Here is a 27,029-nt window from a genome sequence, read left to right on the forward strand (position 1 = left end):
TTACTGCCTACCTTGCTAGGCTGGTGGAAAGGGAACCTGCCTGGGCTGATGTGGCTTTCTGGTTCCTGCTTCTAGGCTTGTTTGTGTGTTTGATCTAGTGACCGCTTAAGGTAAATGACAGATCAATTATAGAAAAAATGTCTCAATCTAAATCTCTCTTTTCTAGGAAGAAAAATTGGTAACCACTGTCTTGTGGAGGCATGGTCATATTTTTATGAGCACACATTGGTAAACTAGGGCAGAAATGATTTAGTAAAGGTCTCACAGATAAACTGAGAAAGAAGGTGAGTCAAAACTCATTACTTTTCTGAACTCCTCACCTCATCCAAGGGTCATAATATATGTTTGGGCAATAAATGTTTGTCTTTGAATATTCAGTTAGAATGAGCATTGGTAATAAAACTACTGTACTAATTATCCTCCTATCACCAAGCTTTATATATATATATATATATATATATATATATATACATATATATGCTTACATGCAGGCAAATCTGCCAGAGCAGTAGTATCACAGTATCAAATTTCATAAAGGCAGAAATGAGGCTTCTGATGAACTAAAAAATGAGAGAAAATAAGTAGGAAATTTATTGAACCAAAGAGTTTCCCCAGTTAATTTCTGCAACATCATTTGAATCTTCAATAGCACACAGAGTTGTTGGTGTTTTAAGGGAATTATCTGTCAATGCCTGCAATTTGTAGGGTGTGAATAGTTTAAGAAGTCATAAATATTTATGAAGTTCCTGGGAATGGTGATAGGACATCATACAAAGTCCTTGAAGTTATGAACTGAGGCAGAAAGGGTGTTATATGCAAATTGCAATAATAGTGTGGTATAGTTTTAAGAAGACCAAAAACCAGTCTATTATTTAGGTGAGAAGAAGCTGAATATTTAGAAAATAAGGAATGAAAATTTTTGAGAGATTTGCTTTTACCTAGAAAAATTTTACTCTGCTTTTGCCTAGACATTTGTAACTTTTCTGAATGTTTGCCTTTATTGGTCTCATGAGAAGCTTGCACATTATCTGTCTTTTCCCTTTCTATCCCTCTCTTGCTACTCAAGTACCGTTTGAAGTAGGAATAACGGAACAGATTAATCTCGGAGGTATTTTTGCTGCTGCCACTGGAAGGTGACCAAGGGGTAATATAGTCCAAAAAGAAGAAATATAAATATTTTCTGGAAAAATATAGGATATAAATTTCTACTGAGGTTAAAACACAGAAATGCAGCTGCCACTGAAACCTTTTTGAGTATCAGGCTCTATCCTTTTATAAAGCCCATCTGTCTCTGCAGATTATAAAAAATGCATGATCATAAAAAGCAGTACTCCTTAGGGGAGAAATCTCTCTGTACTAATCTTGTAGTCACTTCACAAAACAGTTTTTAATCCCAAATTTGCATTAGATTTTCAGTCAGGAACTTTTGTGGTTTTTGCAAAGTTTTCCTATTCCATTAGAATAAGATATGAGGTACAGTTTGTTCAGGTGGCAAGTCCAGACTATGAATAAACCAACGTTATCATATGAAAGAGAATTAAACAGGCAGATCCAAGTGGGGATATATTAAGCCAAATTTAAGCTCCAGTAGTTGAATTTAGCCTGTACTAGATGTCTGGTTTGCCTCAGGATATATTCAGCTTTCCAGCTAATCGACTGAGGAAAACTGCCTCAGGTATGATAAAATTTACAAGAGAGCTCAGTCGAATAGCTCTTGTTATAAATACTAGCTTAAAGGCATTCTTCTGGTCTTTGGGATCAGAACTGTATTTGCATTTAATTATTATATTTCAAACTTTTTCAACTTGGTTAAAAATATTAGACCAGCCAGTTTGGATTATATCATTATAGTGCTCTCCAGATAATGGTTGAACTTCATACCAGATTTTTATCACTGGGTGAATATTGTTTGGCTTTATTCTTTTGTTAAATCTAAACTCCCACGGGAGTAAAAATTATTATAATATATTGTCATTGAGAGAAGGAGAATTAAGCAAAGGTGTTTTAGTGATGTGCTGATCTAAGAGGTACAGCACTCTGCTATGATTTTCTGTCAACATAATTGACCAACAATTCAGAATTTTAAGTCTCTTGCACTATTTTCAGACAAGGCTTAGTGTGAGAACTAATTGTCTTTTAGTCATTGATTTCAAAAACCTCTTTTTACCTTTTTCTGAGACTTTTCAAGACATGGTTTTACTAGTTCTATGTGCCAATATTTGCGCTAACAGCTTGAGGTTTTTTTCAGCGAACCAAGTTGCATCTGTGGAAGCTGATTCTAGTTTAGAAAGAACATGAAAAAGACAATCACCTCTGCCTGTGTAAGATACAGGAAGTGGAAATCAGTAACAGAACTATTTTCTTTTATAATTGTGCTGAGATAACATAAAATTAAATGCTTTTATTTATTTGCTCAGTACTGAAAGCACTACAGTAGAAACAAATACACGATGCCTGTTATCCAAACACTTCAATTCTGCTATTATTAAGAGGTGGACTCTCCTTTAGGCAGTTACAATTCTTTTCTATGTAAATGTAGCTGCAGACAGCTCACAAGACATTGATGGTACACTGAAGCTGGTGCTGTTTCAATCCCCTATCAAATTAGCACTGACAAAAAACCACACTGGCTTAGATGAAAAGAGCCAACAAGTTTGGTAATGTCATCTACAGGAGTGTACCAGTCACCAGATCACTGTCACACCTGACTGCAGCAGCCCATGAATTTGCTTAAATGTGTAAAGGAGAAGTGCCTGTATTGCCTTCGTGGACAATGAGCACAGCCGAGGGAGATAATTTTCTGCTGCAGTATTTCAGAACACATTGTTTCTGACATTAGATCTGAGAGAGAGTTGCAAATTTCACTTTTTACTGTCCCAGATATCTGCCCTTAGTTGTGGAAATGGTTTGGCAAATGGGACGACAGAAGCCCAAATAGGGACATCTCCAACTACACTGCAAGTGTCAGTGCTGCCTGTAGGAAACACTGGAGAGGTACCCAGTGTGTGTCAAAACAGCCTTTGGACTATTTTTGCAAAGATTTAGATGTGCTCTTCATCCTTATTCCTTAAACTTTTAAACATACACATATGAAAGCTAAAGAAAAGCCCACCTGAAAGTCCCTCTGGCAGCATGGTTACTCATCAATCAGACAGGGTAGGGAAGCGAGGAATAGAGCAAAGACTCCTACACCTGCATTTCAAACATGCAGCTCTTAGGAGAGAGAGAGTTTTACTTTTCAACTGCCTCTGATTTCTTGACAGGAAGTCCTGGTCAGAAAGGACTGGGCACTCTCAGTGAGGTACTGCCTCAGCACATTTTTAACATTTCAATTGCTCAGTAAGAAACAGCAGCAGGAAAACTGCAGATTAGTGCTCACTGCTCAGCTCAGACTGAAATATTTTGGTCAGATATGGATGAGATGTTTCCATAGATAACACAGTCACAAGGCTTAACAGGAGGAGCATGAATTATGGGGCTTCAGATCTACACTAGCCAAGAAATTGTGCTTTCCTGTAGCCTTGGAGCCATGGCAGACAGTGGGATAAGCATTTGGCAGGAGACAATTGATGTGCATACACATGTGCATCCTCATGCTTTAGTTTCATGGAAATCCACAGGCTCTCAAATCTAAGGTACTGAGCATCAACCACTGCATTTACAGCTGTAAATCACCATAGTCTCAAAATGCCAAAGTTACCGCTAACTCCTGCAGCAGAGCTGCCCACCTGCCCTGCAGGGGCTCCTGCCCAGTTGCTGGGCAAATGACCTGAAACGTTGAATGGCTTGGGCTCCTTCAAGGCAGTGCACTCACATGCTTACTGTTCTTGCCTTTCTTCATTTACATTTGCTAATTGGAAGTTAATTTGTTCCCAGAAGCAGGCAAGTGTTTTTAAACCAAAAATTCCACTATTTTTTTCCAAACCTTGTGTAGAAAAGCAACTCAGTGCTTTTCCTAGTGCACAGTCCTAGGAGCACCTCTGAGTGTGTGGTAACACTGTGCTGCCTCTTTCAACTCTATCCTATTTGTGTTTAACACAGAGATTATTGGTCTGTTCACCAGTCAACTTGCTTTGACTAATAAGATAGACTAGTTCAACAAAGATTAACACAATTCTTACTGCTTCTGTCCAACCAAGTTAAGCACAGCCCAGCAATTTATTTTGGTATTAATTTCCCCTGTCAGTGTTGTATTAAAAAAATACACAGATGAGAGTACAGAAAGTACAGATCAAGCCTGACACTTCGGGAAAAAAATCACATACTGGAAAACTTGTCATAGAATCCATGGTGTCAAAAATCTTAGATATTTGTTGTTTTCAATTCAGACATTCTTCATTTAGACCAAAATAACAGACATCCGTAGTGCACCTTACTGCTGGTGACTATTTAAGAAGTAGGTGCTCTCACAGCATGTTACTCTTTATGTGCACCGTAATGAAAGTTCACTATTGATTTTTCGGTAGCTGCTTGTAACTATTATAGTTGATACATCAATAGAAAAGGAAAGCACAATGTTTCACAGGAGGCAGAAAATCAGAGAATACATGATGCTGTGACAGTAAATCATGGCATAATCTCAAGAATTGATAGATGGTTACTGGTAACTTGAAACCCATGGCTTTCTCTGAAAAGACTAACCTATAATCGTCCAATATCTTCTAACAGACTGACTGCCCATAATAGTGGTAAAGGACACAACACAATGTTTCATTTCCAGAATAATGGTTTCCCCAAACCAGGTGGTTGTGGTGGAATTCGTTTTGTGTGTTGCAACAAAGGAGGGAGAAAGAGTGGTGGGAATGCCATTTAGACTAATAGTTACAAGTTGTAGGAAAAAGACATTTTTTTTTTCAGAAAAGAGCATAGAAGGGTTTTGTTTAAAAAATAAAAGAGGAAGAGAAGTTGTCATTAATTTTTAACTTGCAAAAGTCTGCAGTTAGTTGAAAAGGAAATGCAAAAGAGCTGATTATTCTTGAGATCAAAATATTGGAGGTGTTTTGTCAAGAAAGGCAAATGCAGAGAAAATACATTTACTGTAGCTGTTTCCAGTTCCACAGTATCCTGAAAGGGAGCCAAAGGCACGTAAGTAATGAAAGCTCTTTTAAGTGTTTGCTTCTGTCTGCTGCACTTTTGAGGGGCATAACAATCTCTGAATTTTACAGTATGCCTAGTGAATTTTTAACAGGAAAGTTCTTAATTGCTTTGTTCCCTCTTTACTCCCTGGCTCATCTCTGTAGCTTCATCTATGGTTTTAATTAATCGTGAGGCTCTTTTTTTCCTGTCTCAAAACAGAAAGTGAGGAAGTGCCGCCCGTAAGAAGTGGCCAGCTGGAGCACAGTGTGCAGTCTGGATGGCACTGCTCCCACAGTCACCTCTCACAGTGTTCCTCCCTGGAAGATATTTTCCTTGTGCAGCATTGTTTTCCAGCACTTGAAAAGTGGCATGTGATTTTGGTACCTGCCCTTTTCCCCTTTGCTGGTGACTCCATTCTCTAAAGACAAATGTGTCCCAAATAGGATGGCCCTAGATAAGAGGAAAGGACTTTCTCAAGCTACAACCCATCCAACCTGCCTCAACTAGGCTTGAAGGACACCTGTCCTGCTTAGGCTCTAGGTTTTGCCCTAGTGAAAGACTGGACAGTGTTGTCTATCTTGTCCCAAGCAGTTTGCTGATCTCTGTTACAATTTTTGGTGTTGGGGAGGAAAGATGCTGTTGTAGTCTCCTTCCCCACTCTGTTGTTGAAATCTTTCTCTTTGCTGAGATGAGACTTTCCTTCACCTGGCAAGCAGAGGTGTTGTGTAATATGTTTATAATACTCATCAAACCCTCCCAGTACTGAAGATGATATTAAATGTAGGATTTTCCTTAATAATTTTTGAATAACCTTATAAAGAATATTCTTGAACTACTCTTAGGATGATGTGTAAACTAAATTTCTTCAAACCACATGGACTGTTTTGGGGTTTATTCTTTCAGTTTGCCCCATGCTAAATGGCTCTGCACAGGACCAGGGCAATACTAGGAACTCCTGCTCTGAAAGCTTCATCCAGTCTTGGTAGCAGCATTGCCAGAACGTAAGGAATTGCAATTTTCATTCTCCACCCCTTTCCTGCCAGCAGAAATCATCTGGGACACGCTCCAAGCCACAAGCTTGTGAAAGAGTGTTTCTGCACAGTCCCCTTCTGTCTCCCAGTTCAAGATTCGAGCTGTGTTCAAGGCTGGGCCATAAAGTTTGTTTCTGAATTTTCCTTCATTGTTTCATTCCTGTTTGCTTCTGTTTCCTCCCTTTCCACCTCTGGCTTGGCTTTGATCACAGTTCTATGGTTTCTCTTTCCTTCCTGGCCTTTTCCCCCCATTTTCATGACTCCTATCTCAAGCCCTCCAGTCTCTCTCTGTTCCACTGGTCCACACCCCTGTTGTCTCTTGTTTTCATCAATCATTCCTGGTTCCTGATCTGCCCAGATGCCCTCTTCTCTTCCACTCTTCTCCCATCCCTCTTGCAGAACCTTTTTTTTGCCTGTGATTTCTTTTCACTGTTGCTTTACAGCATTTCCCCTCTCTGTTTTAATTCCCTTGTTCCTTTAAAGTATTTCACCTCTCTATTTTAATTCCCTCAGACACAGACTTTGCTTTTGTTTCTCATTCAGTGCTCAATCTTGCACAAGCAGCAAAGGGCTAGGAAAAAGAGGGAAATTTGCCATAGTCTACAATGCATCTCCAGTAAATGGCCAACATTATCCATGTATAAACTCAGGTAAGAGCCTCTGCAATGTATTTTTTTAACTAGAAATACATGAGGCAGTTTTCAGTCTATGTATTCTGGTTTTAAAAGTATTTAATAAGCTGTCTGTTACTAATGCAAAGTTAATCTCATTCAGTGAAACATTTAAGCTTATGTTCAAATCAAGACTATAGGGTAGTATTACTGGCTCCAAGATTTAGGATATTCATTCACTTACTGTATTTTAATATATAACCATTTATTCCCATGTTATACTAAGCACTTGACTAACAAAAGTAGTCACTGATGTTAAAGATTTCTGCCAACAGCATCTGAAAAGATTCTATGTAATACTGTATTTCCTTTGTTACCTATATAATACCTTTAAACTTGCAACTTAAACATCTAAAAATGGTGAGGAATTGTAGAAGTATTCCAAAAGTTGAGACACCTATAAATGTGGGTTACATGCAGGTAATTTTTCCCCCTTATAGGAGGTGTTTAAAAACCATCCTTACTATTATTCTATAAACATAATGGGGAAAAAGTGCAGAGCACACTGATTGGGCTGTTCTGAAATCCCCGCTGTCTCCACACAAAGACAACAGTACAGAATACAAATATTGCTTGATACCCATGTTTCTAATTACTTGCAAGATTTGTATCTAACAAATATATGACCTAATTTTCTCTCAAGCATCTAATCCTATTGTTATTTCAAAACCTTGTTAAATATGCATTTTAGAAAAAAAGGACATGAAAAGGAAAAGTACTTGCCCAAGATGGTTAATCTTTTTTCCATGGCTTGCAGCTGTCAGACAAGCAGACAACATAACCAAGTAATGAACAGATTGAATCAAATTCATGCCTCAAATAATGCCATTGTACTCAACAGTTACATGAGGTAGGAATTTGCAGCATTCATTGCATTTAATGAAATAAAATCAGGAACAAATCAACAGCAATTATTAACTTTCCTCTATAATTTAGTGTAGTTTATTCAAAAAACTCAATCAGCCATGAAACAGAAGGCTTTCTCTGGGATTCCTGGAAGATTTTTATCATTCACTACTCCTACATGCAGGGCTGAGATGAATGATAAAAATTTTATTTATTAAAAAATATTGGTTTAATTTTGAATTGTTCCTCATAACCCCAGAATTTGTATTTTATTCCTTTTATATTACATGCTTTTTTCTCCCAAACCATTGATTGTATATTTCATGAAGACAGATACCTGGAAGATAGACACTGTCCTACTTTCTTTCATACTGCCTGCATTTGTGTGGAACCTGCATAGGAGGATGGACTAAAACCTGCCAGCTCACTGAAATAATGTTCTTAGGAGCAAAACATTGTTTGTCAAAGTCATCACTCTGTATGTCATTTAACATCTTAAAGAAATTTAGGGACCGATTTTTAATTGTTTGGCTTTGCTATGGGTTCTGACAGGTAAGAGAAATGAATATATCTTTGTTTTTGTTTTTCCATAAAGAAATAAAAGCCAGGGCAAAACAAACAAACAAACAAACCACAACACTTTTTCCTGCATGTACTAAATAAACTTCTAAAATAGTCCCTCAAAAGATGAATTGTCAAAGTTTTAGACCTTGAAAATGCAGCAAGGAACTATTTTCATGCTAAGTGATTTATAAAGGAAAGGATCCAATTTTCTCAAAATGTAATCAAGATATTTTAAATCAGATTAATTTTAAAATGTTGTTTGTTATGAAATCTGTAGAGATTTCAAACGGTGTTGTTCCAATCTGCCTCTACTCTACAAAGTATCTTTAATACTTTGGATTTTACCACTGTTTACAAAGATAGATAACTATTGCTTTTGTTTACCAGATTGCATAGTTGAGATATTATTTTAAGGACTTCAAAGTAATGGAGTGAGAAGCAGAATTAGAGACAAAAGGGTTGATTTCTCTGTTGAGCAATGCTGTATCCATGAAAAGAGAACATCCCTCATGAGATTACTCTGAAATGAGGTTTTGTCCATATTCATTTGCTTTACTTTCCCAGAGGGTTAAAGTAGAAAAGTGGAATAGCTCTTCTAGTGGCAGAGTGGAGTAGCCTGGCTGCTTTGCCTAGATACAGAGAAGAGTTAAATGTTCTAGGAGCAGGCTGGCTGTTTAACTGTTCTGCTGGCCCTCATCATCTCTAGTAAGAAAAGGATCCCTGATTTCCAAGGCAGCATGGAACATACAGCAGTGAGGGACTATGAAAGATTGCTGGCAACTGTTCACATTAAAAGCTACCAAATTTGATTTTTTCAAATGCAGAAATATTTGTAAAACCTGAAATTAGAAGGCATGATAAATTTCAACTTCTTGACTATTTAGGGACAAGAAAGGACCCCTATAAACATCATTGTTACCTCTTTCAGTCTTCTGCTCACTGCAAGCCATAACTTTCCATCCAACGGTTGGGCATCAAGTCTATAACTTTTGACTGAGCTCTGTTGCAATAATTTAGAGAAGTGCCATCTTGACTTCAGATTTAAAGAAGCAGAGCTTTCATCGTATCCACAGGTGATATCTTCCAAAAGCCAGTGATCCTCACCTGGAAATTTGTGTATTCCTAATGCAATTTATCCCAAACTGATATTACAGAGCTAATCCTGCAAATGTATTCTCACTGATTTCCATGGGATGTGCACAGGGGACATTGTTTAGCTGATTAAATTTTTAACAGACACACGTTGCTTCAGCAGATCACATCTAAGTGCCCCAGCATTTCATCCTTTGGCAGTGGCAAACAGTGCTGCCAAGGTACCCTTCCTATTCATTGCTTCCCTGTCTTGGCAACTTTGCTTTCCCTGCCACATTCACTTTCAAGGCCTTGTGGCTGTTCCTGCCTTTACCTGTCATCAGTCATTCAGTGTCACAAGGTCACCTCCTGCCCTGGACTTGCCTGGAATGCCACCTCCATTTCCCACCTACCACCTTTCCAGACCAAGTCCTTTTCCACTTTCTCCTTTCTGCCTCTCAGGCTTAATATGCCAGATCTATTTATTCACCTTCTTCATTCTCTTTCAAAACTTTTTGTAGTGACATCTGAGGGAAGCCTGGGCTGGGTGTGCTGGGAATGTGCCTGTGATCCCTGCATTGTCTGCCAGTCAACACCGGTTTATCAGCAAATATGGAGATTGTGTAATTTTAAAGAAGCAATTAAAAAGGTCACCTGCCATTCAGGATTCCTCATCATAACATTAGGAAATGTTCCTATTGCTAAGTTTGTCGCAGTGAAAGGATCATCCTAGCTAGATGTCTCGTTCTCCATTTTTTTGAGTTCACTCCCAGGCACTCTGCATATAAGACAATAATTTAAAAAAGTCTATTTGAAATGATGCAAAAAACCCAATCAGAATCCCAGGGAGCAATTTTTTGTCAGAAATTGGTATGTGGAAAAAGGTACTTAAATAAATCTTGATTTTATCTATTAGTTAGTTGTCAGCTAATAATAAATTATGTTTAGTTCTTCCCTTGTTATAAATACATATTGATTAGTTTTAAACTCTGAACTTCAGAATGAGTTATATCTGGTCATTGCTAAACTGCTCTCTTCACTAAGAAAAATATCCCCAACACCTATTATACTGCACTTAATTAAGACAAGCATCAGCTTTATGTACCTTTATTTGCTTCTGCCAAGTCTCTCTGGTATAAATATTGAGCAGTTGCAACTCTGGAATACTAATTGGTCCTTCTTGAATTCCACATGATCACATAAACTTTAGGAAGTGTTTCTCTGCCAGTATTAGCCTCCAGTACATACTTTGGGTGGACATGAGGGTTGAGACAGCCTGAATCAGACAGGTATGCAGTTAGTATTTTTCTGAATTCAGATGTATTGTGGGGAAGCCTGAAAGCTGTGCCAGAGTGCTGTCCAGAACCCCTCAGCTGCTGATTTCCTGGTTTTTACCAGGTGCAATTGTACAGGCATCCTTGGGTAACAGAATGGGTGAATCTAAGAAAACTTCCAATGGTTAAAATAAAACCACCTCGTTATTACAGCCCAACTAAACATGTGTTTTATAAACAGCACATATATAACAAGACCTATGGAGGTCTAACAAGACCTAACTATTTAACTAAGAATAGTTGTGTATTTACAAACTCCCAAAAGTAAAAACAGCAAGAGTGATCACTTTGAAGAAAGCATTAAACCCTAAGTACTGTTTGTCCCCGTGAGAGAGAAGTCATGTGTAATGACAAGTCCAGCCTGGATAAGCTCTCCATTAGTGGCTTGCACTGGCTTGCCAAGGAAGACTGTCATGTAATGCTTCTCACTTCAAATTCACAGCACCTGCTTCATCTTTATCTGCAATCAAGATCTAAATGCAAAATTTGCCAGGTTATATCTTTATATCTGTAGCACACTTAGTTATCTATAATTCTGCATGAATTGATTATTGTTTAATTTTCTGGTCTGCTTTCCTGTTTTCCTTTTGGTTTGATAAAACCCCTACCTCACTAATTCCTTCATTTCATTCTCCTATTACATTTGTTTGTGTGCTCTTAACTATCATAATTAGTACAAAAATCTAGTCAATATTCCCTGTTATATTACCTCCAGCTGATGCTTATCCTCTTATTTTCCTGTCTGCATAAGTATGATATTAAACTTTCAGCAAAAGTATGGTAGTGAAAGTATTGACAACCTCATGTTTCATCTTAGTTTGCTGCTGTATTTTTTTAATCTTCTCTGTGTGTTTAGACTGGAAGCTCCCTGAGGCAGAGATTCTGCTGGTCTGTAAATCTAATAGAACAATGACTAGAAAAATGATGTTACATAAAGTACATTAAAAGGTGCAATAGCTATTTTTTTCAGTTGCAGATTGCTGTGTAACTGCATTGATTTGAGTTGCTGCACCAGGTGGAACAGAGCACAGGCATTTTGACAGAAATGAGAATGGAGTGTTGCAGATCTAGATGAACTTCTGCTGAATTTTCTGCCTAAGTAAGACTGGTTTGTTAAAAAACTGAGTTCTTTTTTGCTAGATTTTTTTCTGTTGCTTAAGCAAGAGCCCATTGTTTGATGACACCACAATTAAATGTTTATCATTTGTACTGGACCCTCTTGACTCATGTTAAGTGGGATGTGAGATCAATAGTGGCTCTGCAATTATTTGTCCATTGATAAAGGCTTCATTTCTCAAATGAAGTACATTTGTCTGTGTCCTGACAGTGATAAGGGAGCAGTACCAGTCAGCTGCTGCCTAGTCCAGCATTGACCTGCACAGCCAACAAGTGCCTGGACATGGGTCAAACTATGTCTAACTTTTTCTTACTGGCATTTCACTTTACAAACTGCTCTGATGGGAGTTTAAAAAATCATCCTTGCTGAGTTCACATAATAAAAGCTAGCAGGACAAATGGGAAGTTTTTGTAAAGAGAAAACAATGACTGATTTCAGGTAAAATGACCAGTCCGTAAAGTTACTGGATGGTAAAATGAAGATGACAGAAAACATTCCATTTAAGGCACTAATTTGGTTATTCAAGCATCATTTAAATTTAGTAATTTGTCAAATTTAATTGATGAAAATTTCTTTTGATTTTTTTTTTTGTGATAGGAAGCAAAGTTTGACTCCAATAAAAAAGAGTGAAATTCTCTTGGCTTTAGTGAGGTCAAAATTGCATCTCCCAGTAGAGCATATGAATCTATTTCAGCCCCAAACTTAGACAATAAATCTGATAAACAGTTACAGAACTGTGTGATCAGCATCTTTCTCAGATTTTTGCATTCCATGTGTTGGACAGGAGCTCATCAAGTAGTATTAAAAGTAGGTTTAACACTCAAGTCAGTCAAAGATTTTCTTATTTTTTCTGATTTTTGCAATTTGTGCCTATATCTCTTGAGCTGCTGGGTTTTTTCTGTTTTTTTTTTTTTTGTTATCCACCTGTCTTTAGATTGCAAAAACAATTGGCAGACATACCTGAGTTAAATTGTGGTTTGACATATTGATTACTTCACTCCCTAAGGTGGAATTAAGGGGAGAATATCTCTATCTGTGAAACCACAGAAATGATGCCCCTGAAAACAGACTTTCTTTGGGGTTTGCAAAAATAATGTAAACATCAGTCAAAGAAGGGTTGGCAAGGGGAACTGCAGTCAAAGACTTTTATGTGCAGAGAGGTAAGAAAAAGCTACCCGTAAAGACATTTGCTTTTTACAGCTGAGAGAGGGAATTTAAAAATTATGTAGTTCTTCATATTTAACTATTTTATAGCACTGAAGAGATAGCACAGTTAAGAGACTATTTACCAAACTATTCTGGCTTACTGAATAATTGCTGAGTCAACTGTACCATTCTGTAGTTGGCAGTATTGGTCAGAGGGTCCCAGCCAGAGCAGGTGGCCCTGGGAAAGGATCAGAGCTCCTTTGCCTGGGGTCCCACTCAGCGAGGTGGTGCCATGACTGCAGGAGGAGTTGTGTGCTGCCAGTCACAACTGCTGCACATAATATGCATCTGGCTAAGCCTCAGCAGCATCTTCTTTAACGCTGCCAAAAATCAAAAGGATTTTCCTGTATAAACCCTTTGCAAATCCTTATGAGTAAATAAAGAACAATTACCTCTTTAATTCAAAATCTTGCTAGCAAAACTGATATAGCTTAATTCTATTTTGAAAAAATATTCTAAGTACTTTGGGTTTTGAACAGGGCTTTACTGTTAGTTTGCTAAGATAATAACTTCTGAAATGTTAAGAAAAAAGGCAGAACCAAATTCTTTGCCCTAAAGGAGATCGCTGGCTTTTGAATAGACAGACAGAATGGTACAGCCATGAATAGCAAACAGCTTTATAAGACAGTCTCATATGTATACAGTCATAAGAAACCAAACAACTTCTTCTCAATAAATTAATTCTGTGGATTATTGACTTCATATTGCCTTTGAGAGGCTTTATAGCAAACATTTACTTTTCAATCAAGCACTGGACTAAAGAACAATAGTAAAAGGTTTCATTGGCTTGGTTAACACTCCTATGAACGTTCTCAGAAATGTAAAAAGGCTGTGTCTTGAAGCACTTTTTATTCCATTAAACATTACAGAGCCAGATTGTCAACAGCTGAGGTTTTTGAAATATTTTTTTTATTAAGTGATACATTATTGGCATTAGGACCAGTTTTCTGTAGAGATGCCTAAGAGATGTAGATATGTGCTAAATGCACCTAGATACTTAGGTACAATAATTGCTCCCAGTTATTTGTGTAGAATTTGATGCTTAGGTACTTTTGACAGCCCTGCTGAATGCCTACCAGCATTGTTAGACACTTCAATGTCTTCTAAACCTGACTTGCTCTTAGGCTGTGAGGTGTCTTTTTAATTTCAGCTACATGATTCATTTGTTCTTTTGGGCAGAAACTTAAGTGCTAAGCTGGAAAAGGTGTTTTTCATTTCAACCTTGTCATCATTCTCGTTAGGTATTTGCCTCTGTCCTGTGGGTCAACTGGTAACATCTTTACATTTTACTCTTTGCATAGTAACATCTAACTGTGACTATTAGCAAATGGAATTTGCAGTATGCTAAATAATGAACCAATTGATTTCAAAGGTGTAACTAAGACCTGTCTTAGCTACATGACTTTTACATGCAAGTGATGTGAATACAAGGTTCCTATTAGCAGCAAAATTAGCTTGTTTTGTAGTAGCATAAATGAGAGAAAAACTGGCTAACCTGGCTTGGTACAAATTTGCAGGTTATTCCTGCCCAAGTGCTTCAGAAGTTGAGCACAGTACCTGGCAGAAATAGAAGAGCTGGAGGTGTGAGGATGATTCCTAAATCAGTGAAAAGTACCAGAACAGCTGATGAAAATCATTAAATAAAAACCCTCCTAAATGTGAGGATTTGCCAAATGCACTTCATTTATTCAGCTAATTTAAAATGTCTCTGAACTGACATAAATTCTCTAAATATTTTATAAGAAGAAAGCTACAGGCTTTATTTGTGCCACTGTATAATGACTGAAAAACCTACTTATGAGTTAGGAAATATGAATTCTTGTTATCCATCAGATTAATTCATAAAACATAATTTCTGCAACAGATGGTTTGCTTTCGCTTCTCTGAATCAAAGATATTCAAGCAATGAAACCCTGAATAGAAAATGTTAATAGTTACCAAGGAAATCCATCATCTCTTCCTAGGATTCAAAATGGACATACCTCAGAAGGGTCCATTCCATTAGCATCAGTCTAATTTCATTATAATTTGTAAAATCTTTTCTATCTTCTGCATATTCTGTCCCCTGTACCTCTGAAGTATTGGTCTTTTATCTTCCCTACATTTAAAGGGAACTTTATCTAAAATTTTCTCAAGCAGGTTCAAATTCTGTAACACCTAGGAGGGACATATTTAAGACTGTAATTGAGATCTACAATGTGATCAAAAGTGTCTCTTTTAGTCTACTTGCAATTGTATCACAATAATTTATTTTTAGAATTTGATCAATTTACGGAATTTTTTAAAAACTGAAAATGAAAGGAAAGAATTACTAAATGTCACCACTGCTGATATCTTTCATTGTGTCCTTGGCTCACTTACTCTCTTTGTAGACAAAAACACCTTTTCAGTAAAACAGGAGGTTTTGCTATGGAGGCATGGCTGGGCCTGACCTTATTTATGTTTTTAAGTTTCTCCTTTCAACTCTCTGCCAGAAAAAAAAGCTGCTCACTTGGGCAAAGTTCATTTAGACCAGCTTTACAACAAAGTGCAAACCTGAGACAGAGGACAGGCAGAAAAATCTCTTCCCATGAAGTCAATAAGAATCCATCTCTCTGAGTTCTTTTTTATTCTTGGCACCAGTGATTTTTCTCAACTGATTTATTGGAGGGCACTGGTTTAACTAATTTGTCTTGCATAGGTATTTTTCCCATTCTGTCCTCTCCACTAGTACAAAACAATCTTCCCCTTAAAGATTATTTCCTAGCCAGATCTCTCCTAAAGCTATTATCATTAATTTGCACTTTAGGAGTTCCTTTCACTTTTAAAAAACTATGAGATACATTCCTGATTTATGGGTTACAGTGTGACAGCCATCATATGCAAAGAAGATTGTTTATACTTACCACAGACATCCTTGAATAAGAGGGAAATTTCAACCATATCCCCACTCCATGTGCTTTACATAACTGTATTCTATATCATTGAAAATCATGGCAATCTGTATTTTCCACTGTTCTCCAGGATGTCTAATAGAATTTTATCCTTGTTCTGGAAAAATCAGTATTCACATACCAAAATACAGAAGGTTTATAATACACCACAAAATTCCATAGGTTTTAGGAGTAATTTCCATGGAAACACACTTTTAATGCTTATACATAATTTCCCTGCAACTGATAATTTAAAAATGATCCTCAGATTACTGTGAACCACATTAAACATATTTCAAAATCATGTGTTTCATGAAAAATTGAAGGAAACCAAAATATTTTCAATGTGTTTTTGAAAAACCAGTAAGTATGAAGATTAGAGTGTACCTACCTAAACTAAACAGCACCAGGAATTTGAGACAGACAAATTCTCGTAGGTCAAACTGCAGCGAACGAAGCTTTGCTACAAGTTCTTGTGCATGGCTCATAAGATTGTTGAGGGTGGCTCCAGCTTGGGATGCTATTACGGAATAATCCACCTGTAAAAGAGAATTACATTCCTATCTGGTTGTCACGCCCAAACTTTAGGATATTTCAAGCAATAATATGCAACCAGGATACTCCTGGATATAGAAATCACTCTTAATTTAATGATGTTACCAAGTCAAGATGATTTTATGTATAAACCAATTTCAACCCAATGGTATATATTGAAAATAACATTAAACCATATATCTTAATGGTACGTGACATCACTGTGAGTGCTGGTTTGTCTGTATTAGCTTTTTTAGAAGCTTTAAATAGCTGCCTATGACACTGGTAGCTGTCCACATCTCAGACTTGCTCCTTTGGTGTCTCCTTGTAATAGTATGATCCTGCAGAGAACAACTGATGGAATGAGCTTTGTGCCTACCCTGGCTGTATTGCTCCAGAGGGACACAATGATATTCATGGGAAACAGTCCTGTATCCAAACTTGGCCAGAAACATCTATTCAGGCCCAGAAATGTCGGTGTATTCCCACAGGAAACAGAGGTATTGTGTGGGTGGTTGCTGTTCTCCTCAGCTACACAAAATCCCTGTAATTGTTGGAATTGACTGGAACTCGCTTGTTCTGGCAACTGCTGCCCTGCAGGGGAAGGAGGGGTGGCAGGTGTGTGACAGCCCAGCTGCCCTCACACTGTTCCCAGCAGTGACCACAGTGCACAGAGCTTCTTCCCCTGGGCTGGGGACACAAGTGGTGCTGGCCTCTGCTGCCCTGGGCATGCTGTCCCTTGTCCTCAGGGCAGGCTGACCTGCCTGGGAGCTTTCCTTGTATGCAGAGATCCAGCGGAGGGCTGGAGTTAATACACTTATTAACAAAGGGAAAATTCACAAGCACAGGATACTTAAGGCCTGGCATTGCTGGCTCATCCTTGGGTGATCCTCAAACCTTGGGCAACCTCCCCAAGCCCAGCAAGCTGAAACTGTTCTGGCTGCTGCCAGTCCCATTGTGGGCATATTTCCATGCAGTGACTGCCCCAGCCCCTGCCACTCTGAAGGTGTGCCTGCTTGTCACAGGATGGTGACCAGTGGGGAAGGGCACAGCCTGTGGGAATGCTGTGATGGGAAGGAGAAGGGAGGGGCTGGAGTGGGCTGGCTCCAGGACAGGGCAGTGGTTGGTGTGGAGCAGGGTGTAACTGCTGTATCAGAACTGGGGTGACCTGAGCAGCAGCTTGAGCTTCAGTGCTCAGCCCACTTCTCATCAGAGTGCTCCACATCCCCTGCAAGTGCCACTGTCCCATGGACATGGCCTGCTGTGCTGCTGCTCCCCACAGAACCACTCCTGGCCAACTGGCTGAGACCTAAATGGGTCAGTGGCACATTTTCAAAATGCTCTAGTATTACCATCACCTTTCTCTTGTAGGAGCCTCCAAAACAGGGAAATTGCTAATCACACTTCATCTAAGTGAAGTCTGGCTGTAAATTACGACTAAGCACAATGGTGAGTGCTTGCTTTGGGTCAGTCATTTGTTTAATGGAATCAGTGCTCTCAGCCCATCTCTAAGGTTTCCCATAATAAAGTACTTAATAAAGAATGGAGTGGTATCGCCACAAGAAACAAACCAATACTGCAAAATTTTGTTTTTCCTGGCTCTGATCCCTTAAAATCTGTTCGTTTTATTTTTTAAACATGTTAAGTAACAAGTATGTAGATTTTTAAATTTTTAAAAATTATTTTATTTTAAAACTATTGAATTGCTTTTGCTCAAGTATAAACAGCAGTAAAACTTGGAATACTTCTAACCTGACAAAACTGCAGCAAGGAAAGATAGAAAGATGACTAAAAGAAACTAAAATTAACTTTTCCTGGTAATGACCTTAATATAATCAATAAGTTATTGACTTTTAATAAGAGATTTCATTTATATGTACTCTTATTGCACCCTATAAACTGATTGGAGGTAACTGCACAAATAAATGAGGTTACACTTTTTGAATGGAGGTTAAGAATAACAAACAACACTTTGCAGTGTTGGAGTAGTTTGAGTTGAGTTCATGCTTCAATTAAATCAGTGGATTATGCTGAAGAATCCTGTGAGGTAGGTTATTGCTCTCTTTTATACCTGGGGAAACTGTAAGTAGTGACATTAAATTGTTTACTCAGGGCCAAAGAAATCTGTGGCAACACTATGATCTGATCTTTGGAAACCCCAGCCTATCCATCTTTGAAAAACTACTTGCTAGTTCATCTTTTATTTATCACTCTTTCTACAGATGCATTTATGCATATTTCTTTATGTATATATACCTCTATAAATAATAAGAAAATACTAAGTTACATACCTCAAATAATTTTTACTCAAAAATCAGTTGGATGTAGTGACATGGTTCAACTACATTGTATTGAGAAACTGGTCGCATATAAATATGAAATTTCATAACTTAATATCCCTTTTGTAATTGTTAATGGGGGGGAAGTTCCAAATCCCTTACTGAGCTTCCAATTTGTGGGGAAAATATGCTACTCACTTCATAAGGAGAAGTTAAGATGTCTGCATGTCAGAATATCAGTGGCCTTAGTGCAGCGATTATGCCATAATGGAAAAACCCAGTAGATGCCTGGATCTCCCAGCATCCCTCTACTGGAGAGCTCTCAGGCAGCCTGCTCCTCTTTCAGGTGCATTTAATATTTGCAGCACCAGCAAATTTGTCTGGGAGGCAAGTCCTCATCTGCCACTCACCAGGAACAGGCTGTATTAAATTTTTATATTTATTGACATTTCATTACCATAATTGACTGCAGTTGGTTCTCTAGTAGAAGGCACAGGGCTGCCTCCTAAGCAGGAGAATTGGTCCCTTGAGTAGGATTTGCAATTAAAACAACGCAGAATGGATTTTTTTTTAATTGTGTAAATATGATGAGTTGAATTTTCAGCTTTAACTAGAGAATAGTAGGTGTGCAGAAGGCTTTTTTCAAGAGTGAGCAAAATTATGAGTCAGTGGAAAGACGACCCCCAAAGGTGTCAATCAGTTTATACAAAAGCAACTGTGCATGAAAAAGCCTCAGTTAATGTCTATTCTGAAAAAGTGGTCACATTAAAGACTACACTGTTCTGCTTGCTTGGTCCTTTATGCAGAAATTGATACTAAAATGTGTATTAATTCTTTCACCTTCCAACATGATTAAAAGCACTTTTAAAAGACAAAGATTTAACCAGCTTGGATTTTGTGCAAAATGCTTAATTGTATAATGAAGTCAGAGCATTTACTTTATATTGCACATTTTACTTCATGTTGTGTATTGATTTCATTTAGTAAAACCAAATCCATGACTGAAATATTCTTGCATCCCAATTAATACTACTACTTTTCACATTGATTTTGATGTTGAGGATGTTGTTTGGCATTTTTGAAAACAGCAGCTTTGTCAGAGCTTCCACATAGCCTAATTTGGAAGTACAACAATGAGCTGAAATTATGTCTGCACAAACAGAAGTGTGAATTCCTGCTGTACCCTGGGCTAAAAAAATGCTGTGGCCGAAGGCCAAAAATAAAGGGAGCACTTGGGTTTTTTTTTGTTTTGCAAATGGTGTTTCATGGTAATTAAAGATTTTTGAAGACAAATTACTGGGCTCAGATAGTAATTTTTCTGGTGGAATCAGATGGTGGCTTCTGGTATCACCTCCTCTATGCTCACGAAAAAGTCTAACACTTAATGGTGGAGTTAAGTTCCATTTTTCTTCTAAAATTAAGGAGTGTTTCATTATTCTAGAGTATGGCTGTGGCTTCATGGGTAAATATTGTGTGGAACTGCACCATCCCTTTTCTATGCTTCAGCAAGCTTGAAATTATCTCCAGAATATGATTAGAGTGATTTTACTTCTTGATCGTGTTGCCAGGTGCTGGCTGTCCCTGAATGCCTTTCCTTTCAGCCAGACAGGAATTGTACAAGTAAGGAATAAAGCCCCTGCTGTAGCTCTGTTCAGTATAATCTAGCAGACTAAGGCAGTCCAAGTTAATAAAAGATTGGGTTCATATTGGATTTAGTAAATTAGACTACTGTGAGCTTGGGGTCTGAAGGCAGAGGCAGTGGGTGCCCAGGTGCAGCAAAGGAAGCATCCTGCTCCTCCTGCTCTATGGGGTGCAACCCTGGCCAGCACCTCTGGCTGCTGGGGGGCTGCTCCCCAGCACCCCCTCCTTGGCTTCAAACAGCACTGAAAGCCTGGCTGGCCCACACTGACCTGCCCTGGGTCTCTGAGCCCTGACCCTGCTCGAGTGGATGCTCAGTGGATGAGCCTCATCTCAGAAGCATGCATTCAGTATATAGCAAACAAGCTCATTCACTATTGCAACCTTTCCACTGTTTCCTGAGATACAGGTTTCACTGGAAACTGCAGTGGTTATTAATCTCGTTTTGGGCTTTTAATATAATTCTTTAATTAAAAACAGTTACATTTCTAAGGAAATAAACATGGAAAACACTTTGAAGAGGCACCTACATAGAAAAATTGAGGAGATTTCAGAATGGAAAAAACCCACAGATATGCTTGTATCTGCTGGTTATCAGGTTTGGATATATTAATTAAAATTTTGTTGACTTATGCAGCATAAGATGCTTGTCATTTTAATGTGAGACACAATAATAGAAGATAATGAATTAAGTTGCCAGTGGCCTTTCCCCTAGGATGATATGGTGCTTGATAATTAACTATAATATGCAAATAGTAACACTCCAAAGTACTGCAGAGTACAATAGAATCCATTTCTTTACCAAAGTGTTATAATGTACTTTTGTGGTTTTTTTAAATTTTGAGATGAGATGATAAACAAATCACTGCTGTGTTTGATATTCAGTAAAGCTGATCAGAAGACAGAAAACCACTGGAAAAAATTTTGTGGATATCTGTGTAACATCTCACAAGGCTGTGTTAACTCAAACTGCTTCTTCAGGAGCTTTGAACCATGTAAGTTCATTCCCCCTTAAGACTTTTTTATTTTACCCAAATTTCTGCTCTACTGTTTAAAATCCTTTCCCACAATGGGTAGTCAAGACTGGTTGTACTGACCTTGGATCCCATCACTATCACTACACCAACAGGCACTTGGGACAGACTCACGTGGTACTTTCTTCAAACTGAGTTTCTGAACAACTTTGTCTTTCATGCTGGGCAAGCTTAAAATCAGCTAAGGGATTTTTCCTGAGTTTGTGTTGACAGATTAGTTCATTAGCATGGGACTGGTCTGGAGGACTAACAGGCTTGGAGAAATGCTGCCAGACTCCAGGCAAATAATTTTGTTTTCTTTCTTACACAGAGGAGCCATGTGTATGAAATACAAAAGAAATGTGTTTCCCATGAAGACAACAGAGTCAGCATGTGTAAAATGAAAGTTCTGGTGTTCAAGGATTCATGTAAGGTGCTCTCTCCATGAACCTTTACTTTAACAGGGATTTTAGACTTAAAAATGTAGCGCTATGATGGTTTCATGGCAACACAGCAAAGTACATGTGAATTAGGATCAGGTTGTTCATAGGTATGTCTATAGCTACATGAAATACTCAAAATATGTAACAAATATTTGGAAAAACCTGAATTCAGGGCACTTCATGATTATAACTGAATTTTGATGTGCTTTACCCAGTTTAACTGAGCACATCTAGTTAATCCCCAAGGAGCAGCCAGCATAAAATCTTCATATTTTCATAAGGCCCTTTTAACAATGACCACAACTTTCCTTTAGGCAGAAACCACTAGACTAAGGAACTGTGCAAAAAAGCTAATACTATACTGAATAGTGAAATAATGATTGCTTGACCTCATTTGTATACTCTTTGAATCAAATCCTGTGTTTATTTGCTCATGTAAGGACTTGTAGATTTGGCCCTCAAATGCCAATACCTCTTTTGTTCCCACCACAACTATGAAGCCTCACTGGCTATAACACAAATTGAATGGGAAAAAGATATTTGCTAATTTCAAAAAACATAAGTAATAAGTTTCCACTAGATATCCATGAGCTTTCTATACCTATGACTTGTGGATGTCCTTTGCAGCCACTCCTCTAACACTCTTGTGCTTTTGTACTTCAGTGATACTTCTGGAAGGGTGATCTTTCTTGACAACACCATCAAGATCTCCTGCTCTTTCTCTGGTGCTATGCTTTAGAATAGAAATCCAGGTGTAAAGATGCATTTGTGTGATGACTTCAACTAAATCAGTAGTTTCAATGTTCTCAAAAAATCTGAGATTTAGACACATTTTTGGATGGCCTTTTTAATTGGAAAGGCTTTGGCCAAGCTCAGCAGAGGGAATATTTGGCAGTAGAGTGCAGGTATGAACAAAAGGAGCAGATGAGGCTACAATTCACATGTTGTGCATTGACTGTTGCAGGAAAATGCACGAGCAACAATATTCTGTGCAGAGCTTTAGCATCTACCTTATGTGTGCTGGGTCTTGGAAGCTGGCAGTGTATTGCTTTTGTAGAAGATGCAAGAGGAAAGTGCTGAAGTTGGAGGAATTAAAATTCTGTAATTAGAAATGGTCTGTTAAAATTACATGGCACATGGCAAGCCTACAAAACTCAGCATGTGGAGAGCATATTGGCAATGATTTACAATTAACCACCACATTGCAAATCACTCCTTAGCTGTTTCCTATTATGAAATTTTGAGAGTTGTAAAATGCATTTGTGCTACTTTATTTCCTTTTGAAATGGTAATTGCTACTGCTGAGGGGCAGTACTTAGTGCAGAAAATGAAGTGTGCAGCACAGGGAGGAACTTGTTTCTGAGGAACTGCTGAGGAATTGTAATGATCTGAAAAAAGTGCTTTCTTGAAACACATACACACAAAAGAGCTTCATTTATGAAACCCCAAATAAATAACAAAATAAAATAAAACACAGTCTCTTTTTATACAAGTCCAGAGCTTACTAGTTTGTTGCTGACTGCACTTTTTCCCCATCAAAGTGGGAACAGTGGATTGACACTGTGTAAAACCCATAAGTCAGTGGCTTGAGGGAAATGCAGATATATGGAAATGTGATAGGAGTGCCCTAAAGTAATGGGTTTTGAGCCAGTGTATTTGAAAATCATCAAGTGTTCTTCTAACTACAATCCCCTTTCAGATACCTAGTGCAGCACTGACAGTGGTACCGCCCTGGGGACCTGGATGAAGTTTGGCTTTTGTGTCTGAGGAACAGAGGCTGTGCAGTCTAAGTGGAGAGAGCAGGTATGTTCTAATTAAGGGATGGTAAGTTCCCCCCTTACAGCTTCCACCTTGATGGTGATTTGTAAAAAGGACAGTGTTTACGAGTAGCTTTTATGGAGGGATATATTAAGGAAAGCGAGGAGTGAGGCTTCTCAGGTCTTAAATTTGCTAACTTGTGACAATAAGCTTGATCTCTCAGGTAATAAAGTTGGCAATCTAGCTCAGGTCTTCAGTTTATAGTTATTATCTTTGAAAGCCAGGTGATTGACTGTAATTTTGCTCATAGTGCTTGGTTGGTAGCAGAAATATAAACATCTACAGCACTTTTCATCAGAAGTGTCAGAGTGCTTTCCACACCTTAATCAACTAATTTTTATGAAATGGTGGCATGGTTTTTCCCTATCTCTTCTGTGGGAACTGAAAGGATCAGGACAGTAATCAGAAAGCATGCAGGAATGGTGCACTAGCAAAGACTCATAATGCTCATCTAGAAGTGTGGCTTCCCAGAGTTATTTTACAGTTTTTACAGAGGACACAGCCACAGTTTAATTGTCCTTTCATAAACACATTTGAACAGATGTTGTGTCTAAGAGTGCAACAGTCTGAGTCCATGCTTCCCAGATGGTTTACCTTGACAGGTAGGAAAAGAAACAGTTGTATTGGATCAACTGGATCAACTTGTCTAAAAAAGTAACTCACTACAGGGATGTGCAAAAGCAGTGCACAGCAGCTGAAGCCAGGAGTGGCTCAGGATGGGTGATGCAGAAACACCATCCATGTCCATGTCCACTGCCATGGAGTGATAATGTTAAAAAGGGTTCAGCTGTAGTTGAAACTTGCAAGGGATGTTGAATTGCTAGTCTCGGATAAACCAGGAAAATGTGGGACTGCAGCTGGATTCAGATGGTGATTTTGTGGCAGCAAGCACAGACCAGGCTGAGGTTCTCAGTGCCACCTTTGCCTCAGTCTGCCCTAACAAGATCTCCTGGGCTCCATGCATTGCATCAGGGCTCAAGGAGGAAGAGAGTTATGCTCATATAAGCACTGGGTGTAAGTTGGAAAAAAAAAAAAAAAGACTTCATAGGAGAACCAAAGAAAAGCTTTCTTCCCATGGAGATTGTCAGGCAGTGGTACAGGCTGCACACAAAGTATTGCAGTTTCTATTCTTGGACGTTTTCAAAGCCCAGCTGTAAAAAGCCCTGAGAAACGTGGTTTGAGCAGGAGTTTGGACTGGTCCTTAAAATTCCTTCCAGTCTGAATTGTCCTGTGATTTTAAGATTTGTAGCTCTGGCAATTCTAGATATTTTAAAACTTCTGCTTAGCTCACCCAGCCTTGTCCATCTAAATAAAAGAATTTGTTCAAGAAATGATTTTTACCCATGAAAATAATTTGAAAAGATGCTGGTTTAAAGTAAATGCTTTTGATGCAGAAATTGCCTATAAGCCATGTAGTGGCACAGCTCTGGCACTGCTGCAGCACCTCGACTGGCAGCAGCCTTAGTGTGAAACTGTGCCGTGCACAGCCCAGTGGGGCAGGCGCCTGCTCCTGGAAGCAATCTGGCTTTTCCACTGAGGAGCCAGTGGGGCCAGAGCTGAGTGAAACTGGACAAAGCAGGGACATTAAGGGAGATTTCAGAAACAGCAACCAGAGACTCTGTAGTTCAGGTCTAGTGTCTCCCTGTTTCTCAAAGAGAATCTGTGATACATCCATGGGAGTATGTTCTGCAGCTGTTAGGAATTGTGAAATGGGAAAAAAGACTGGCTGTAGAATTCTTGTTGCTGATGTAGTGATATCACTCCTGCTCTTAACCTAAGTGCAAAGAGGAAAGTAAAAATGTGATCGGAGACTCTGGGGGTGCTTCCACCAACTTCAAAATGACAAATTTTGACATGGAAAGAGAAATTTGATTTAAAGAGGGATGTATTAAAACTAATTTACAAACATGGGCAAAAATGAATGCAGTCATTCCAACATAGCCAGGTTTTAACCTAGTTGGAGACTGCCTGCAAATGCGCAGCTTCCCAGTCCAGCTGCTGATTTGCAAGCAGTACATTTAATAAGCATCCTGCTACCTGTTGTCCAGCAGTGAAGAAACGCTCTGCTTTGCCTTGAGATCATGTACAGCTGGGGTTTTTATTTTCAAGGAAAGATAAAAGTGGCTAATGAGGTAAGAATAACTACTGTGGGAAAATAGGGACAATGGCTAGAATTTAAGGGTAGTTAGATACCTCTAATGATTTCAGTGGGATTTAGGCACTCAGTAACTTTAAAACAGTGCTAATCACATAACAAAGGAGACACTAATTTATCAGTTCTCTCAGGAACAGAAACCTGTCAATGTACTTATAGCTTTGTAAACAAGCATCCTGTGTGGTAAATGAAATAATTTCTAGTAAAATAGTCTATCTTGCAGAGCATGAAATGGAAAGGGAATCAGTCATTTTCTCAATTGCACCAATATAAATCTTGATATAAATTACCAAGAGTAATGCTTTTGCTAATGCAATTAGGGAGTACAATGATATCTGAGATAGGTTAGTGACTTTCCATGAAGTGCAGGAGTCAGTTCTGTAGATAGAATTTGAGTTTTCCCAATTCCTTTCTTGAACAAGTAAATCATTTTTCCTTTCTACTGTAGACCTCTTAATCATAAATGCAAACAGGAGAATCAGAATCCTTCTGATTCTTACAAACATTTATTCTAAACGTTAAGAAATGGCTGCATCTTTAAAATTATAGCTAAAGCTGTAAGCAGATTCCACAACTTGCAGACACAAATGGTGTAGCACAGGAGAAGGAGCTTTTTCCCACGTGTGTATAAATTGAGGCAGTTCAGTTCAGTTTGCAACTACTTAAATACCAAAGAGCCATCATTTGTTGTCACTACAAGACAGAAGCATAATGTACAGGCACACCTTGCTTTTCTTTGATACTCTCTCTTTTTTTTTTCTTTTTTTTCTGTCAAAAGCAGAACAACAATCTTAGAAATAAGGTTCTTGTTTTACTGTCAAGATCGTTATGCTTTGGAAAGCATAGTGGAGACAAAACTTTCTATTTCTTTTGTGTTCTCAGTGCCACCTGAGAACACAAAAGTTCTCACTATGTTTTCTCATAGTTTTCTTATATTTACTACATTATAGCTCTTGCATTTTGGGAGATCCTTGTATCTGACACATGAAGAAAATTACCCCTGGATAGCCATGCAGAAAATGCAGAGTGCATACCCTGAGACGGTTTCTGAGACACTATCTGCTTTTATAGCCTATGAACAGAATAATTTTCCTGTGATTAGGTGTCTCAGCTGCCCAGTTTCTCACACATGTGCATATGTCTCTAAAAAAAAGGTATTTCTGAGGTAGTAAGCAGCAGGCTCTCTAGATTTCTGACCCAGCCACTGCTTCTTTTCAGTAAGTCACAATTCTGAAGGGAAGAAAACTATACATGCTTAAACCTAAAGCATTAGGTTTGGGAGTGTTGTTGTTAGAAACCATTTAGCCCCAAGGAAATACTG

General features: G+C 38.4%; 1 protein-coding gene across 3 annotated transcripts in view; it reads right to left on the bottom strand.

Moving 5' to 3' along the window:
- The window catches only part of NR5A2 (nuclear receptor subfamily 5 group A member 2), a 77,623-nt gene that overhangs the window by 10,444 nt on the left and 40,150 nt on the right, over positions 1–27,029 (bottom strand). For all 3 annotated transcript variants that reach the window (XM_030953232.1, XM_030953231.1, XM_030953230.1), the window contains exon 7: positions 16,220–16,367. In XM_030953232.1, the coding sequence (XP_030809092.1) occupies positions 16,220–16,367 (148 nt within the window). The remainder of the gene's footprint in view (positions 1–16,219; positions 16,368–27,029) is intronic.

The sequence above is a fragment of the Camarhynchus parvulus genome, chromosome 8 (assembly GCF_901933205.1).
Source record: "Camarhynchus parvulus chromosome 8, STF_HiC, whole genome shotgun sequence".
Classification (NCBI taxonomy): domain Eukaryota; kingdom Metazoa; phylum Chordata; class Aves; order Passeriformes; family Thraupidae; genus Camarhynchus; species Camarhynchus parvulus.